Source organism: Ranitomeya imitator, chromosome 1, assembly GCF_032444005.1.
Source record: "Ranitomeya imitator isolate aRanImi1 chromosome 1, aRanImi1.pri, whole genome shotgun sequence".
NCBI classification, from domain to species: Eukaryota; Metazoa; Chordata; class Amphibia; order Anura; family Dendrobatidae; genus Ranitomeya; species Ranitomeya imitator.
In genome coordinates, this window is record NC_091282.1 from 628,642,436 (window position 1) to 628,662,379 (window position 19,944).

The following is a 19,944-nucleotide window of genomic DNA, read 5'->3' on the forward strand; positions in this document are numbered from 1 at the left end:
TTTTTTAGTATTTTTAACATTAGATCTTTTTACTATTGATGCTGCATAGGCAGCATCAATAGTAAAAAGTTGGTCACACAGGGTTAATAGCAGCATTACCAGACTACGTTACACCGTGTTATGCCATGGTGTAACGCAGTCCGTTTCACGGTCTGCTAAACCGCTATGGGGGCCGGCCGCAACCAAGCAGCGATGCGGGATTTCCGTGACAGACAAACAGACAAACAGACAGAAGTGACCCTTAGGCTGGTTACCGTCTCACAGTGGCACTTTGGTCGCTACGACGGCACGATCCGTGACGCTCCAGCATCGCTCCATTATCGCTCCAGCGTCGTAGACTGCGGTCACACTTCGCAATGCACGACGCTGGAGCGATAATTTCATGACGTGTTTGCGATGTTGAAGCTGTTGGTTACTATGCGCACATCGTATACAATATCGTGCACACCTTTGTTACACGATGCGATCATGCCGCCACAGAGGGACACTTGACGACGAAAGAACGATCTGCTACGAAGTACGATTCTCAGCGGGGTCCCTGATCGCAGTAGCGTGTCAGACACAGCGAGATCGTAAGTATATCGCTGGAACGTCACGGATCGTGCCGTCGTAGTGACCAAAGTGCCACTGTGAGACGGTACCTTAAGACGATTATATAGATAGATATTCATTATGTAAACTAGGAGGCAGATCAGTGAGGGATCAGTGTCCTATCAGCAGTTTGAATTGAGAATATCTAATCAGAGCACCACATGAAGAACTGCACAGGCCGCCCCAGAGCACTAGCATATCATTAACTGAAAATAAAGATTACATAACAACCACAAGATGGATTTCATCAACCAAGGTATCATTGTAATCAGTATAACGGCGCCGAGCTGACACTGTCTGTAGGTTACTGTGCACAATCACTCCATTGTTCATGGGGGCCTGGGTTACAGATTCAGCATTGTGGCACAGGACCTCAAGTTACTCCTCAACTTGCCATTGTTGACAACTTTACCAGGATCATAACTAATAACTATCATGAAGCCAAATCTGAATCTGCTTTGAATCTTGCTATGTATTATTAGCTATGGTATTTATTTATAGATCAGCTATGGTGCTACAGATCCAGTATTTAATGATAGGATACAATTTCCATCAGTTTATCGAACTATTCCGAATGAGTATCATCAGTTCCAGGTGATCCTACAACTTTTGCTGTACTTTAACTGGACATGGATTGGAATCATATCCACTGAAGATGACAGCAACATAAAAGCTACTAATGAACTAAAGCAACTATTGGGATACAATGGAATATGTGTGGAATTTCTTGTTGTTATGTCCCTGTCCATGTTGAAAGATGTTAACAAACTCTTTAAAGTGTTAAAGAAGTCAACATCGACTGTTATAATTCTTTATACGACCTCTGAAGCTTTCATTGTAATGCTACAAAAAATGAACATAAAAGAGCTGCCCAGTAAAGTGTGGATATCCTCCGTCAGCCTGAACATACTTCTGGATCTCGATTTCAAAAAGATTCTATCTGCTTTCAATGGTTCCTTAGTGATAACAGTGCATAAAGAGGACATTGATGGTCTGCAGGACTTTTTATTCAATTCCACACTGCACAGCGTGCCAGATAATCCTTTTGTTGAAATTTTTTGCATGATTCACTTCGGGTTTTGGCATGATTTAAAAAAAGAAAATAACTTATGGGCTGAATTTTTAAAAAGTGAAGGCACGTCAACATATATCTTTACTTATACAATTTACAATGCAGTTTATTTTCTGGCTAAGGCTTTACATGAAATGTATGCAGCAAAACTACTAGTCAAACAATCTCCTAGCAAAGGAATCAAAAAGGTAAGAGTCTCCCTTACTCATATGATAATTTATTTCTTTTGTTTCTCATGGATGGAGAGGAAAGAAGAAACACACATATGTGTAATTTCCAACAATCTCCAGGGTTTGCCTGAATGTTCATTCCTTTTATACCCTTCATAAATATAGGCGTTCTGTACTTCAGCTTAGGAGGCTCATACATAATAGCAAATAGCAGAATTTACAGTTGCACAGAAAGTAAAACACCCTCCCAGTAAAAACCAAGCTTGCTCACAACCCTCAACAGTTCTTTCTTTTAACCCCTTTCCAATATTGGGCGTAATAGTACGCTGATGCCAGACTCCCCCTGTTTGGTGCGAGTTCCGGCACCGAGCCCGCACTTTTCCAGGCACATGTCAGCTGATATATACAGCTGACATGTGCCTGAAACAGCTGTGGGTGGAATCGCCATCCACCTACGGCTGTTGACTAGTTAAATGGCACTGTCAATCTCTGACAGTGGCATTTAATTTGCGCTTACCAGAAGCGCGATGGAAATCCCTCCAAGTGCAGTCAGGTACGACAAGTATGGCTTGTATTCAGGCAGGTACTGGAAGATAAACTAGAACATGGGACATGGGAACTAGCAGGCATGCAGACAAGCAGAGCATAACATGAAGCTCAGGCAAATTTCATCAAGTGGAAATGCCTTAAATAATAAGTGTCTCACAAGCATTGGCTGGGGACACCATAGGACTTCACACGCTATTCCTTTAGAGCAGTGTGCCCTAAGCACAGTGCCCGGGGATCTGCAAGCCATGTGCAGACCCCAGACAGCAATAGGAGGAGATGAAAGTGGAAGATGAGGGCCGCTGAGGTGAGTGAGTTGGCGTCCTTGACGGGGAAGAAGAAAGCATTCAGGGATATTGCCACTACCCATTCTTTGCCCAATCTCATATTGCGAAACAAACTAGAGACTTTTCAGTGCTTTATGACAAATTTCTGACATAATAAAGTATATTAGTGTGCACTCAGTCCAGAGAAGCGAGATGCTGGTGTAATGGACTGTAAAAAGTCCCTAGTAGTATAAATTTAGAATACACCGCAGACTCTATAGATTTTTTATGCAAATAATTCAATTTTATTCACGAGACACAAACAGGGGAGCAAACCAAATGTACAGAAAAGTGACCGAAAGTTATATGACGTTTCGACTCTCCCGAGTCTTACTCATAAAGTCGCTAAAAGACAAAAAATAGAAATACATATAAATAACATAAAAAATGTGTATTTACATAATGCACTCAAAAGAATAAAGTGAAAACAACAAAACATATCCACATATTGATTGTAGTATGGTTGTGAAATAACCATAGATTATAACAAGCACCAACCAATCAAAGAGATCAAAAAGCCAGGTGCATAGAGTCTAGAAGGTAACAATTGCCACTATGGAGCAAAAAGTGAAGAGAGCAATTTAGGAAGTCAGTTAGGTAGACTGGAGTATAGTCAGAAGCAGATATAGGATATTGTGGAGAAGAGAGGGATTACCTTAATAATAGAACTACTACTTAGATTGAAAAGATCCCGAAGGGATGTGGGATTGCTGTAGGGAATAACAACGTTTCATTACTTTTTTGGAGAGGAGAAGCGGTTCCCAGGCGGGTATGTACTAGTACAGAAACACCCATCTTATTGGAATAATAGTATAAATAATGGTGGGTAATATCCAACCAGGTTCGGGACCTGTAAAGAGTCAGATGCAAACATTGGTAAGATAGCATGAGAAGTGCTCCCTAGACCTGTACCGTTGGTGGGGATACAGGTGAGGGTAGACGTGAGAGGGGTAATTGCATCTTTAAGAGCTGTGTGATGGTTAATCTGAGGTGAAATTTGTTGGTGTAAAGTAGAGTTACGTGATGACCGACATGTATCAGTGGCACTCCCAAGCCTTGCTGCTGGTCGCATGCTGTATAGTGAGAGACGCTGGGTTTAAATGATGGCTGTAACCGTCAGGCCGGAACTGCGTCACCCGACCATAAGTGCCGCTGCGAGGGTTGAAGACACTGACTGCGCATGCAGATTTGATTATGCTACTCATCCAAGAATGGGGAAATCATATCCCATACATGGTTAAATTTCTGACAAACCTTAATATTTCAGGCCATAAATGTCTGTTAGGTAGAAAAACTGGGGCACCCCATACTGTATATGAAAAGAGCAAGGTTCTTCTTGTATGTAGGGTTGAACGAAACGGATCGGACAAATTCAAAAATCGCCGACTTTCGGCAAAGTCGGGTTTCATGAAACCCGACTCGATCCTAGTGTGGGATCGGCCATGAGGTCGCCGATCTGCATGCAAAAGTCGCGTTTCATATGACGCGTTCAGCGCCATTTTTCAGCCAATGAAGGAGGACGCAGAGTGTGGGCAGCGTGATGACATAGGTCTCGGTCTCCACCATCTTAGAGAAGGGCGTGACAGTGATTGGCTTGCTTTCTGCGGCATCACAGGGGCTATAAAGCGGCGTGCACGCCGACCGCCATCTTACTTCTGCCGATTTTAGCATGGGGAGAGGTTGCTGCCGCTTCATCAGAAGAAGGGATAGCGTTAGGGAGGGAAGATTAACCCCAAACTGCTTGTGCTGTAGCGATTTCCACTGTCCAACACCACCTTTTCTTTGCAGGGACAGTGGAGTTTATATTTTTGTGCATCAGCTCTGAAGCTTATTAGGCTGCCTTATAAGGCTCCCTGATCACTGCATTGCTGTTTGTACGCTGCTGTGCAAACCAACTGCTTTTTTAAAAGCAAAAATCCTGTTGCTTTTTCTGCACAGCTATCTTGTTTATTTGTCCACACTTTTGTGTGCAGCAGTCCTTTTTATTGCTGCCATACTTTTCCTGAGATCATTGTAGAGAGATTGAAATTGTTCTACAGTCCTTGTATTTTTTCATATATCTACCAACCACTTTCTGCCACTTACAATGTGTTGCTTTATACACTGGGCCTGAGTTTTGGTTCAGTCTCCCCCCAAAAAAGTGAGCTTCAAACTCTCACAAAGTGGATATATTTCAATCCTGTTAGTTTGTTGTATATCAGCCAACCACTTTCTACCACTTACATTGTGTTGTTTTATGCACAGGGCCTGAGTTTAGGTTCAGTATCCCAAAAAATGGGAGATTTAAATTCTTAACAAGTTTCTACCTTTTTTACAATACCATATAACGGTTGTTATTTTGGTTAGATTTTAAAAAAAACTTGCCTGGACAGGTGGGTGCGCCCACTCTTGGGCGACGGCACTGGCACAGGGTCCCTCATTGTACAATGAAGTGTCTCTGGCGGTGGTGGTGTACAACCAATGTCAGACACACCGTTGTAATATGAGGGGCCCTGTGCCAGTACTGCCGCCCACGAGAGATTGCTCCCCCCCTGGTCGAACTGTGCTCTACCACTTGCAATACTTACCTCTCCCTGCTCCACCACTGTGTAGTCTGTGCTGTTAAATCCTTCAATGGCACTGCCAATACAAATTTGTTGAAATGATTGATGATAGTTAAAATATACAGGGGCTCTGGCCTCCATTTAGACCAGTTAATAATTTGCGCTTACTACCACTGTCTGCTACTCAGCAGAGGAGGCCACCCCTGTACCTAGCTATGCCACCAGTTTATTTATGAACAATTTTTTGGCAGACATTTAGCCCACTTTATTATTTGGGCCTACTAACTTAGTCTGCCACTCATTACAGTTTTCCTCCACTGAACAAAGCAATGCTGCCTGTTTAGTCCTGTCACCAATTTTGAATTGCATTTAGCCCACTTTTTTATTTTGGGCCTATATCTGTGTTTCCTCCTCATCCTCCCCATTGGCCAGCCACTGCTTGATGGGTCTGCTGGTACATTGACCCAGACCACTACATTCCCCTTGCACTCTACACAGCCTGAATCTGACCCTGCTGAAAGTCAGGTCCCCCTTCCCGCCTACTATACCACCTTACACGGGGACAAAGAGGAAGGTGCAGATGAAAGTGCAAGTTCCTTCATCAGGTGGGGGGGAATACTCGTTGGCACTGGCACAGGGCCCTTCATAGTATGCAAAAGTGTCTCTGCCAGTGGAAGGCGCCACCTGCCGTCATACACACCGCCGTACTATGAGGGGCCCTGTGCCAGTGCCAACCAGTAGGCCTCCCTGCTTGCTCAGGATCACAGCACTTGCAAACTTGAAATACTTACCTCTCCCTGCTCTACCACCGTGACGTATTCCGCATTTCCTGGGCCCACGAAAATCTTGAGCCAGCCCTACCCCCCACAACTTTAGCCAAATGACCCCCTGTTTTCAATGCCTAACTATTATTATAAGGTAAATTAAGATTGACAAGCTTAAGTAAGAAGAAGTAAGACAGGCAATTAACAGTAAAAAGAAAGCATTTGCACTACTAAAGCAGGATGGCACCATTGAAGCTCTAAAAAACTATAGGGAGAAAAATACTTTATCTAAAAAACTAATTAAAGCTGCCAAAAAGGAAACAGAGAAGCACATTGCTAAGGAGAGTAAAACTAATCCCAAACTGTTCTTCAACTATATCAATAGTAAAAGAATAAAAACTGAAAATGTAGGCCCCTTAAAAAATAGTGAGGAAAGAATGGTTGTAGATGACGAGGAAAAATCTAACATATTAAACACCTTCTTCTCCACGGTATTCACGGTGGAAAATGAAATGCTAGGTGAAATCCCAAGAAACAATGAAAACCCTATATTAAGGGTCACCAATCTAACCCAAGAAGAGGTGCGAAACCGGCTAAATAAGATTAAAATAGATAAATCTCCGGGTCCGGATGGCATACACCCACGAGTACTAAGAGAACTAAGTAATGTAATAGATAAACCATTATTTCTTATTTTTAGTGACTCTATAGCGACAGGGTCTGTTCCGCAGGACTGGCGCATAGCAAATGTGGTGCCAATATTCAAAAAGGGCTCTAAAAGTGAACCTGGAAATTATAGGCCAGTAAGTCTAACCTCTATTGTTGGTAAAATATTTGAAGGGTTTCTGAGGGATGTTATTCTGGATTATCTCAATGAGAATAACTGTTTAACTCCATATCAGCATGGGTTTATGAGAAATCGCTCCTGTCAAACCAATCTAATCAGTTTTTATGAAGAGGTAAGCTATAGACTGGACCACGGTGAGTCATTGGACGTGGTATATCTCGATTTTTCCAAAGCGTTTGATACCGTGCCGCACAAGAGGTTGGTACACAAAATGAGAATGCTTGGTCTGGGGGAAAATGTGTGTAAATGGGTTAGTAACTGGCTTAGTGATAGAAAGCAGAGGGTGGTTATAAATGGTATAGTCTCTAACTGGGTCGCTGTGACCAGTGGGGTACCGCAGGGGTCAGTATTGGGACCTGTTCTCTTCAACATATTCATTAATGATCTGGTAGAAGGTTTACACAGTAAAATATCGATATTTGCAGATGATACAAAACTATGTAAAGCAGTTAATACAAGAGAAGATAGTATTCTGCTACAGATGGATCTGGATAAGTTGGAAACTTGGGCTGAAAGGTGGCAGATGAGGTTTAACAATGATAAATGTAAGGTTATACACATGGGAAGAGGGAATCAATATCACCATTACACACTGAACGGGAAACCACTGGGTAAATCTGACAGGGAGAAGGACTTGGGGATCCTAGTTAATGATAAACTTACCTGGAGCAGCCAGTGCCAGGCAGCAGCTGCCAAGGCAAACAGGATCATGGGGTGCATTAAAAGAGGTCTGGATACACATGATGAGAGCATTATACTGCCTCTGTACAAATCCCTAGTTAGACCGCACATGGAGTACTGTGTCCAGTTTTGGGCACCGGTGCTCAGGAAGGATATAATGGAACTAGAGAGAGTACAAAGGAGGGCAACAAAATTAATAAAGGGGATGGGAGAACTACAATACCCAGATAGATTAGCGAAATTAGGATTATTTAGTCTAGAAAAAAGACGACTGAGGGGCGATCTAATAACCATGTATAAGTATATAAGGGGACAATACAAATATCTCGCTGAGGATCTGTTTATACCAAGGAAGGTGACGGGCACAAGGGGGCATTTTTTGCGTCTGGAGGAGAGAAGGTTTTTCCACCAACATAGAAGAGGATTCTTTACTGTTAGGGCAGTGAGAATCTGGAATTGCTTGCCTGAGGAGGTGGTGATGGCGAACTCAGTCGAGGGGTTCAAGAGAGGCCTGGATGTCTTCCTGGAGCAGAACAATATTGTATCATACAATTATTAGGTTCTGTAGAAGGACGTAGATCTGGGTATTTATTATGATGGAATATAGGCTGAACTGGATGGACAAATGTCTTTTTTCGGCCTTACTAACTATGTTACTATGTTACTATGTTACTAAGTAATAAGAATTGATGTTTTTGGCATTAAAATGGGCACTGTAGGTGTTTTCCTGTCCTCCACTCACTGCCGACTTTCATTCCCCATTGACTTACATTGGGTTTCATGTTTCGGTCGGCCCCCGACTTTTCACAATAATCGGCCGATTTCACCCGACCCGACTTTTGACAAAGTCGGGTTTCGCGAAACCCGACTCGATCCGAAAAAAGTAAGTCGCTCAACCCTACTTGTATGCAGTTAGCCAGGGTCCTATAAATTGGAGTCTATGGGAGTTACAGAAGCAGCTAAGCAGGCAGTACAATGTCAGAATATCATGTAGATCTTTCATCACCCATCCCCTGCAGACTGTGAGCCCTCGCGGGCAGGGTCCTCCCTCCTTATGTACCCGTGTGCCTGTTATCTGCTCATGTTTAATGTATTTGTCTATATTTGCCTCGTATTCACATGTAAAGCGCCATGGAATAAATGGCGCTATAAAAATGTATAATAATAATAGATGAGCTATGATGAATTTAGTTTAACAGTTAAATAAAAATTTATGCTAAAACCCTTCTCTTTTCTCTAGCTGAATATTTATTTGAAATATGTTCGTTTACAAACTACAGAAGAAGACCTATTTTTCACCCCACAGGGTGATGTAGTGAATAGTTTTGGTATTCTAAACTGGGTCCTTTATCCTAACGGTACAGAAGTAAAAAGGCACGTTGGTACTTTCTTGCCATTGCAACAATTTGCAATTAATAAAACTGCTATTATGTGGAATCCAAATTTTACAGAGGTAAGAGCAGAGTATTCAAGGAGACAGGTATCTATGTTATAGACCACCTTTTACCCCATTACTAAAATAGCTTTCTCCTTAGTGGACAGAGGCGTATCTAAGGGGGGCAGCTGGGGCATGTAGCGGGGGCAGTGGAACACAGTTGGACCGTCTAATGCTGCGCTCCGAATTGTAATGTTCGGCACTGGCAGCTGTATTCTTCCGCCCCCTGGGCTGGGAGCTGGCCGTTTTCTGAGCTGGCTGTCAAGCTGACAACGCCTCACAGAATGTGCAGCGTGCTGACTCTCAGAGTCCATTGATCATTTGTACTTGCATCTTTCAGACGCAAATACAATGGAAGCTCTGCGGTAGAGCGACGCCAGCAACGTGATCAGGTCTTGTGATCAGGTCTTGTCATCACGCTGCTGACATCACTTGCAGGCACCCAGAAGTGTGAAGAGGAACAGTGGTACGGTAAGTGCTCCACTCTGGAGACACAGAACATTAAATGTGCCGGGGAGATTTTCTGTGTGTGGGGGTATATACAGTTAGGTCCATATATATTTGGACAGAAACATCATTTTTCTAATTTTGGTTATAGTCCTTACCACAATAAATTTTAAGCAAAACAATTCAGATGCAGTTGAAGTTCAAACTTTCAGCTTTCATTTGAGGGCATCCACATTAAAATTGGATGAAGGGTTTAGAAGTTTCAGCTCCTTAACATGTGCCACCCTGTTTTTAAAAGGGCCAAAAGTAATTGGACAGATTCAATAATTTTAAATAAAATGTTCATTTTTAGTACTTGGTTGAAAACCCTTTGTTGGCAATAACTACCTGAAGTCTTGAACTCATGGACATCACCAGACGCAGTGTTTCCCCCTTTTTGATGCTCTGCCAGGCCTTCACTGCGGTGGTTTTCAGTTGCTGTTTGTTTGTGGGCCTTTCTGTCTGAAGTTTAGTCTTTAACAAGTGAAATGCATGCTCAATTGGGTTGAGATCAGGTGACTGACTTGGCCATTCAAGAATATTCCACTTCTTTGCTTTAATAAACTCCTGGGTTGCTTTGGCTTTATGTTTTGGGTCATTGGTCGTCGTTTCATACTACAAATGGACAATCAGTTTGGCTGCATTTGGCTGGATCTGAGCACACAATATGTCTCTGAATACCTCAGAATTCATTCGGCTGCTTCTGTCCTGTGTCACATCATCAATAAACACTAGTGACCCAGTGCCACTGGCAGCCATGGATGCCCATGCCATCACACTGCCTCCGACGTGTTTTACAGATGATGGGGCATGTTTTGGATCATGAGCTGTACCACGCCTTCACCATACTTTCCTCTTTCCATCATTCTGGTAGAGGTTGATCTTGGTTTCATCTGTCCAAAGAATGTTCTTCCAGAACTGTGCTGGCTTTTTTAGATGTTTTTTAGCAAAGTCCAGTCTAGCCTTTTTATTCTTGATGCTTATGAGTGGCTTGCACCCTGCAGTGAACCCTCTGTATTTACTTTCATGCAGTCTTCTCTTTATGGTAGATTTGGATATTGATACGCCTACCTCCTGGAGAGTGTTGTTCACTTGGTTGGCTGTAGTGAAGGGGTTTCTCTTCACCATGGAGATTATTCTGCGATCATCCACCACTGTTATCTTCCGTGGGTGCCAGGTCTTTTTGCATTGATGAGTTCACCGGTGCTTTCTTTCTTTCTCAGGATGTATCAAACTGTAGATTTTGCCACTCGTAATATTGTAGCAATTTCTCGGATGGGTTTTTTTCTGTTTTCGCAGCTTAAGGATGGCTTGTTTCAACTGCATGGAGAGCTCCTCTGACTGCATGTTTACTTCACAGCAAAACCTTCCAAATGCAAGCACCACACCTCAAATCAACTCCAGGCCTTTTATCTGCTTAATTGAGAATGACATAACGAAGGGATTGCCCACACCTTTCCATGAAATAGCCATGGAGTCAATTGTCCAATTACTTTTGGTCCCTTTAAAAACAGGGTGGCACATGTTAAGGAGCTGAAACTCCTAAACTCTTCATCCAATTTTAATTTGGATACCCTCAAATGAAAGCTGAAAGTCTGAATTTCAACTGCACCTGAATTGTTTTGTTTAAAATTCATTGTGGTAATGTCTAGAACCAAAATTAGAAAAATGTTTTCTCTGTCCAAATATATATGGACCTAACTGTACTTTGTGTGTGGGGCATAAACTCTGCATGTGGGGGTGTATACTCTGTATGGGTGGTATATACTCTGTGTGGGGAGGTATTTACTGTGTGGGGTGTATATACTCTCTGTGGGGGGTATTTGCTGTATGGGAGTATTTACTATGTGGTGGAGAGTTAGTGTAATGGGGCTGGAGGAGATTACTGGGGGGGGCATTATTTCCTGTGATGGTGTATTTCCTGTATGGGAGGTATTTTACTGAGTGAAGGAGATTTTATGTAATGGGACTGGGGGAGGTTTACTATGTGTGTGAGGGGGGGGGGGTATTGCCTGTGTGGGGGGCTATTTACTGTGTGGGAGAGTTTTTGTGTGACGATTCTGGGAGACATTTACTGTGTGGAGGGGAGATTTAGTGTAATGGGGTTGGAGAAGATTTACTGTGTGGGGGAGATTTACTATGTGTGGAGGGGAAATTTAGTGTAACGGGGCTGGGGAGATTTACTGTGTGTGGGGTATTTACAATGTATGATAGATTTAGTGTAACGGGGCTGGGGAAAATTTACTGTGTGTGGAGGGGAGATTTAGTGTAACAGGGCTGGGAGAGATTTACTGTCGGGTGGTATTTCCTGTGTGGGGAAGATTTAGTGTAATGGAGCTAGGGGAAATTTACTGTGTGGGGGAGATTTACTGTCTGTGGAGGGGAGATTTAGTGTAATGGGGCTGGGAGAGATTTACTGTGTGGGTGGTGTTAACTGTGTGGGTGAGATTTGGTGTAAAGAGGCTGGGGGAGATCTATAATATAACGCTTGGAGCGTCACTCTGTCCGAAGCCTTTATAGACTGCGCAAGCGCCGGCGCAGTCTAGGCCTCAGAGAGTGACGCTCCCGGGAGATCGCGGTATGCGTAATCACTGAACGCACACCGCAATCTCCACCAGAGAGTCAGGGACCGCCAGGAGGGTGAGTATATTCACCTGTCCCCCGTTCCAGCGCTGCGTGCGGCTCCGTCTCCCGGGTCCTCTGCTGTGACGTTCCCAGTTCAGAGGGTGCGATGACGCACTTAATGCACGCCGGCGCCGCCCTCTGTCTGAACAGTCACAGCCAGCGCAGCGGTGGAACGGGACAGACAGTTGAGTATAGCAAGTGCTGGGGGCCTGAGCTAGCGGTGACTCCGGCACCTGACCCCCACAGCGCGCCGGTGTCCCCGCCTGCTCAAGCCCCCCAGCACTAGGCGCCCAGCGACGATAGGTGAGTATGGTATTTTTTTTTTATATATATGGCAGCAGCATACGGGGCATATATAATGGAGCATCTTATGGGGGGCATATAATACAATGGTGGCGCAGGATGGGAGCAGCACATGACAGAACGGGGGCGCAGGATGGGAGCAGCACATGACAGAACGGGGGCACAGGATGGCAGCAGCACATGACAGAACAGGGGCGCAGGATGGGAGCAGCACATGACAGAACGGGGGCGCAAGATGGGAGCATCACATGACAGAACGGGGGCACAGGATGGCAGCAGCACATGACAGAACGGGCGCAGGATGGGAGCAGCACATGACAGAATGGGGGCGCAGGATGGCAGCAGCACATGACAGAACGGGCGCAGGATGGGAGCAGCACATGACAGAACAGGGGCGCAGGATGGGAGCAGCACATGACAGAATGGGGGCGCAAGATGGGAGCATCACATGACAGAACGGGGCACAGGATGGCAGCAGCACATGACAGAACGGGCACAGGATGGGAGCAGCACATGACAGAACGGGGGCGCAGGATGGCAGCAGCACATGACAGAACGGGCGCAGGATGGGAGCAGCACATGACAGAACAGGGGCGCAGGATGGGAGCAGCACATGACAGAACGGGGGCGCAGGATGGCAGCAGCACATGACAGAACAGGCGCAGGATGGGAGCAGCACATGACAGAACAGGGGTGCAGGATGGGAGCAGCACATGAAAGAACGGGGGCACAGGATGGGAGCAGCACATGACAGAACGGGGGCACAGGATGGGAGTAGCACATGACAGGATGGGAGGAGCAAATGACAGAATGGAGGCGCAGGATGGGTGCAGAACATGTCAGAATGGAGGCGCAGGATGGGTGCAGCACATGACAGAATGGGGGCGCAGGATGGAAGCAGCACATGACAGAATGGGGGCGCAGGATGGATGCAACACATGACAGAATGGGGGCGCAAGATGGGTGCAGAACATGTCAGAATGGAGGCGCAGGATGGGTGCAGAACATGTCAGAATGGGGGCGCAGGATGGGAGCCGCACATGTCACAATGGGGGCGCAGGATGGAAGCAGCACATGACAGAATGGGGGCGCAGGATGGGTGCAACACATGACAATGGGGGCGCAAGATGGGTGCAACACATGGCAGGATGGGGGCGCAGGATGGGTGCAGCACATGACAGGATGGGGACGCAGGATGGAGCAGCACATGTCAGAATGGGGGTGCAGGATGGGCGCAGCACATGTCAGAATGGGGGTGCAGGATGGGTGCAGCACATGTCAGGATGGGGACGCAGGATGGAACAGCTCATGACAGGATGGGGACGCAGGATGGAGCAGCACATACCAGGATTGAGACCATATACCAATATAGATGCTAGCCACCCGGGCATAGAACGGGTTCAATAGCTAGTTTAGTATAATGGGGAAGATTTGAGGACACAAGTTTGGGGAGCAAGGAGTCACAGTAGGGGCCGACACAGTATAGTAGGTGGGGGCATGGGTCTGGGCACAGTATGAGGAGCTAGGGTAATGGAATGGGTTCAGACATAGTATGTGGGTGGAGTTGGGGGGATGTGTGAAGAGGCAGTATGGAAAGTGAGAGAGTAAATGTACCAAGATGGAGGGGGGAACATGTGAGGAGAACATTGAGGGGAATAGTGCAAGAAAACAGTATGGGGGAGAAAAAGTGTGAGTAAGCACAGAATAAAGACTGAGTAGTGTTTGTGTGGGGGGACATTGTAAGGGTACACCTAGGAATTGATAGTAAGCCAAGGAGGCCGAGTGTGGTGAGGGAGCACAGTATAGAGACCGGGCCCTCTAGGGCGGACACAGTGTGAAGAGGGAGCCCAGTATGGAAAGGAGGGGCAGTGTGTAGAGTATGTGCCATAAGAAAAACAGTGATGCGGTAAAATTTTGTGCAGGAAATATATATAGGGGCCATTATTTATTAAGGGCCACAGTATAAAGCAGATATCTTGTTTCAAGCGCATATTAATTACATTACATTGTGTGGGGATGTGCTGCAGAAGACCAGAGAAAATGTAAGTCTGCAGAGACAAGCCATGGATGAAATAACTCATCATGGTGCCTGGACAAGATGAAGAAGAAAAGAAAGAGAAGTACTCCAGAAACAATATCATTTATCGGGTACTTGGAAGGAAATGTTTTTTGTGATACTGATTAATTCTCATATTTAAATTTTTGTTACGAACATTAACCCCTTCGTGCCATGCGCCACCATTTTCCGGTCACCGCGTGGCATCGCATGGTGATTTGGTTCCGACAGCAGACCATCTCTGCACGTAGCCCCGGGGGCTGCACCGCCCCCTCCCCCCCGCATCAGCGATCGCTGTGATTGGCTGGTCAATTTTGACCAGCTAATCACAGTAACATGACAATAAAGTTTAAAAAAAAAAAAAGCATGTGACAGACTGTGATTGGTGCTGTATGACGTTGCAACAATCACAGCTGTCACAGTAGGTGGGGTGATCACGTCACCTCACCTGATTAACCCCTATGGCGCTGATTGGCTGAACAATAGCTTCTAGGGGGTTAACTTTAAAATACCGATCACCGCCCTGCACGCCATCTTTTTCTCAGATTTGGCATGCATAGCGGTTATCCAAGCCCCTCTGTCTGACCTGAGTGAAGGAATCCATTGGTGGCCAGTGTGATCAACCCGGCGATCTCCTGCCCTCCTGTGCTGTGCTGATCTCCAGCTCTGTGCTCTGTGCTTGTGCTCTCTGCTGCCATCTACATGCTGTGTGAGGCCTGTGATCAGCAGCAGCAGCACCACCCCCACCCCTTTCCCATCCTGTTCCAGTACCCCCTCCCTCCCCTTCCCCCACCCTCCAATTGAATTTTTTGCGCACTTTTTTGTGCTTTTTTTCCTGTGCGCGGCGTCCCGCGCAGAGTATTCGTGCTCTTCCTGTGTCCGCAGCGCTCTGATCTATATCGCTGCTGATCAGAGACTGCGCCACAGGACTTTTTTTTTCAGCTAGTTAGCGCAGCAGACATTGCAGTCTAAACGACGTCTGTTTTTTTTTTTAGAAAAAAAATAGTAGTTAGTACAGTGTAGTTTCAGACGAAACAAGGTAGCGTAGCTGGCATCAGTGTTTGGTGACGTCCCTCCATCCCTGTTCCATTACCCCTCTCCCCCCTCCAATTCAATTTTTAGCGCACTCTTTTGCGCTTTTTTTCCTGTGTGCGGCATCCCGTGCAGAGCATTCGTGCTCTTCCTGTGTCCGCAGCTCTTTGATCAGTGTCGCTGCTGATCAGAGACTGCGCCACAGGACTTTTTCTTTTTTTAGATAGTAAGTGTAGCGGACTTCGCAGTCTAAGTGACGTCAGTTTTTTTTTTTTTACAAAAAAATAATAGTAGTAGTTACTACAGTGTAGTTTTAGATGTAGATTAGCTGGTGTCACAGTGTTAGTGACCACCGGTCTTCCGAGCCCTGCCGTGCGCCCAAATAGTGGTTTTCCCCCACATATGGGGTATCAGTGTGTTCAGGAGAACTTGCACAACAGCTTTAGTGGTCCATTTTCTCCTTTTACACTTGTGAAGATAAAGAAATTGTTGCTAAAAATAATTTTGGGGGAAAAAATGTGATTTTTTTATTTTCACGCCTCTACGTTCTAAACTTCTGTGAAGCACGTGGGGTTTCAAAGTGCTCACAACATAGCTAGATAAGTTCTTTGAAGGGTCTAGTTTCCAAAATGGGGTCACTTGTGGCGGTTTTCCACTTTTTAGGTACATCAGGGGCTCTCCAAACACAACATGGTGTCCGATCTCAATTTCAGCCAATTTTGGTTTGAAAAAGTAAAACGGCGCTCCTTCCCTTCCGAGCCCTGCCGTGGGCCCAAACAGTGGTTTTCCCCCACATATGGGGTATCATTGTATTCAGGAGAAATTGAGCAACAAATTTAGTGGTCCATTTTCTCCTTTTACCCTTGTGAAAATAAAAAAATTGTTGCTAAAAATCATTATGTGAAAAAAAAGTTAAATGTTCATTTTTTCCTTCCACATTCCGTTAATTCCTGTGAAGCACCTGAAGGGTTAATAAACTTCTTGAATGTGGTTTTGAGTACTGCGAGGGGTATAGTTTTTAGAATGGGGTCACTTTTGGGTATTTTAAATCATATAAGCCCCTCAAAGTGACTTCAAATGTGATGTGGTCCCTAAAAAAAATGGTTTTGTAAAGTTTGTTGAAAAAATGAGAAATCGCTGTTTAACTTTTAACCCTTATAACTCCCTAACAAAAAAAATTTGGTTCCAAAATTGTGCTGATGTAAATTAGACATGTGGGAAATGTTATTTATTAACTAATTTGTGCGGTATGAGTCTCTGATGCAAGGGTATAAAAATTCAAACTTGAAAATTGCAAAATTTTCAAAATTTTCACCAAATTTCCGCTTTTTTCACAAATAAACGCAAGTAATATCAAAGAATTGTTGCCACTATCATAAAATACAATATGTTGCGAGAAAACATTGTCAGAATCACCAGGATCCGTTGAAGCGTTTCAGAGTTATTACCTCATAAAGTGACAATGGTCAGAACTTTTGCTTTACGATCACCTGCCTAGGTTTACTTGTCAGTTCGCAGTTATCGCCACCGCCATAGAAATGTGACACCATTCTCAAAGTCTGCACGACTGGCCCTATCACTTAGGTGAAAACAGGCTTCGGGGTGAAAGGGTTAAAGGAGTTGTCCAAGTTTGTCATGAGTCTGCAATCATTCTATGAGACTGCAGACTTCGGAATTCTCACATTGCACGTTGTCAGGATTCTCTTGTGCAGGTGACTTGCATACGTCTATGCACGTGCTGACTAAGCATGCATAGCCTCGCTTAATGAAAATAACTGAGCAAGGCCAAACAAGTCTAGTTGGAATGTGCCCAAAAGCATACAAATCACATAGTTGTGCAAGGAAAAATCTTAACAGTGTGCAATGCATGCGTTCTAAGAATTCAGAAACCTGGACGCATTCTTTAATTACAAAATAAAGCCTTGTAGCCAATACTAACAGCATGTAATATCCTCACTGTCAGTATTCAGCTCTGCTTGGCAGCGCCCCAGGGTCCTGGTCATTGCAGTAAGGTCATTTTCCTCTAGGGGAGAGTGATGTTACGTTTGGAGGCAAAGAAGGACAACTGCATCCAGGTATCACAAACATGCAACACATTTCACACTCCAGGCCACCAGGGGGAGCTCTTGCTCCTATTTATTAGGTCACTCCCCACACTTTGGCAAAACTGATGACCTGTAGGGAAAGTTAGTTTCTGGCTGAGCTTTGCTCAGGTAGTTGGTCCCTGGCAGGGGTGGGATCCTGTCAGAGATTGAGGAAGAAGGACACAGAGCTTTGCATTCCCTGAGAGCTGCAGCTCCGAGAAAGAGACACTGAAGGAGAACTGTATTGCAGAGAGGGTGAAAGAAGTCATAGCAAATGAGTGGATACCAGAAGGGGACCAGCCATACAGAGGCTGCCTCCCTCTGAAACACAGGATCCCGGTAGCAGGAACACCGAGGGAGCTATGACCCTTCATGCCTTGCTCCAGAGACTGACAGGACAGCTAATTTCACGTTACCTGTTCGCCCTACACCCAGGAGGCAAGGTGGCACACCTTAGAGGCTGGGGCATGATAGAGTCCCTATAAACCGCCTCAAGCCACCGGTCATACGGGTTTATCCTATCCATCTGGGGGACAGCGAGTGAGAGACATAACATCTACAACATTTGTGAGGACCTTATGATGAGAAGCTTAGCAGTAAGGGACTACAACACTGCAGCGCTAGAGGAAGGCTACTGATTTCCACCTGGACAAGGAGACTCTGGACTTGCCTCCAAACCGGCCGGACTCTGCCTGCCCTGTGATCTGGTGCTTTGGACTGTGGACGCTGAAGTCTTCAGTAAAGGTAAAGAGACTGTAACCTTGTGTCCTCGTTCTTCACTGCGCCTCTCACCATCCACCATCTACACACCGGGAAGCCCAGGGGATACACTTCACCTGTGGGAAGGTATACATCTAGCTGCCATAACATCACACCAGTGGACCCCTTAAAGTAGCGTCGGCCACCCTGACCGAATACCACAGGTGGCGTCACGAATAGTGTTGAGCCACCTCCCTAGTGTTCAGGTTTGGTTCGTCAAACAGGGACGTTTTCGACGAATGTTCGTCGAACGTTCGACGAACACCGTCGAACCCCATTGAAACTAATGGAAGGCAAACACAAACACATACAAACACATGGAAAACACATAGAAAACACATTAAAAGTTGTCCAAAAGCTGACAAACTGCTCAGAAGACACAACAAACACATGGAAAAGTCACAACTACATAAAGTCATGCGAAAAGAAAAGAGGTGGAGGAGTAAAAGGAGAAGGAGACACAGATATAGGCATGTCATGCCCTTCTAAAATCAAGAAAGGCTGGAGTAAAAATCTAAAATCACTCTACCAACACCCAGACGTCTTGACAAAAAAAAAGAAATATCTTTAGGTAGAATGGCGGCGGGTCCATTCAGAACACTTTCCTTAGAAGACGTAGTGGTACCCCCGTTGGCAGTTGTGCCAAAAAATTAACCCAATACATTTAGACTAATCCACCATTTGTCATATCCAAGGGGCAGGTCAGTAAACGAAAACATCGACTATGTACTGTACCTCCTTTGATGAGGCAATCAGGTGGGTCAAGAAGTTGGTTAAGGGGCACCCTAATGGCCAAAACAGACATTGAGGGGGTGTTCCGGTTACTCCCTGTGCCTCCGAATAGTGTCCTCCCATTGGGCTGCTTCTGTGAAGGAGCATACTACATAGATCGCTGTTTGCCTATGGGGTGCTCCATATCCTGCTCACTATTTGAGGCGTTTAATTGCTTCCTCGAATGTGTTGTCATGGATGTTTGTAAGGCGGCACATATTATCCATTACCTCGACGACTTCTTATGCCTGGGCCCAAATATTTGCCACAGTGTTAAACCATGCGGTAGTCCACCTGTGAGAATGAGAGAGCTGGAGGGAGAGGGGACACCCCAGAGCCGAGGGGTTAGATTGAGAAAGAAAGAAGGCGGTGTAGCTTGCTTCATGGGTGGGGTACTCTGCTGAGTAGCAGAAATTGCTACTAGGCCCAAAAGGATTTCCTGGGCCAGATGCCGTTAAAAAATGGTACTTAGGTAATCAGGCGGTGTAGCTTGCTTCATGGGTGGGGTACGCTGCTGAGTAGCACTAAATTCTACTAGGCCCTAAAGGATTTCCTGGGCTAGATGCCGTTACAAAATAGTAGTTAGGTAAACAGGTGGTGTAGCTTGCTTCATGGGTGGGGTATGCTGCTGAGTAGCACTAAATTCAACTAGGCCCCACGGATTACCTGGGCTAGATGCCATTACAAAATAGTATTTAAGTAAACAGGCAGTGTAGCTTGCTTCATGGGTGGGGTACGCTGCTGAGTAGCACTAAATTCTACTAGGCCCAAAATGATTTCCTGGGCTAGATGCCGTTAAAAAATAGTACTTAGGTAAACAGGCGGTGTAGCTTGCTTCATGGGTGGAGTACTC

General features: G+C 45.2%; 1 protein-coding gene across 1 annotated transcript in view; it reads left to right on the top strand.

The window, feature by feature from the left end:
- The first annotated feature begins 460 nt into the window (after positions 1–460).
- The window catches only part of LOC138638260 (vomeronasal type-2 receptor 26-like), a 44,553-nt gene continuing 25,069 nt past the window's right edge, over positions 461–19,944 (top strand). Inside the window, exons 1-4 of the mRNA XM_069727468.1 lie at positions 461–572; positions 1,148–1,582; positions 1,769–1,851; positions 8,781–8,993. Of these exons, the coding sequence (XP_069583569.1) occupies positions 461–572; positions 1,148–1,582; positions 1,769–1,851; positions 8,781–8,993 (843 nt within the window). The remainder of the gene's footprint in view (positions 573–1,147; positions 1,583–1,768; positions 1,852–8,780; positions 8,994–19,944) is intronic.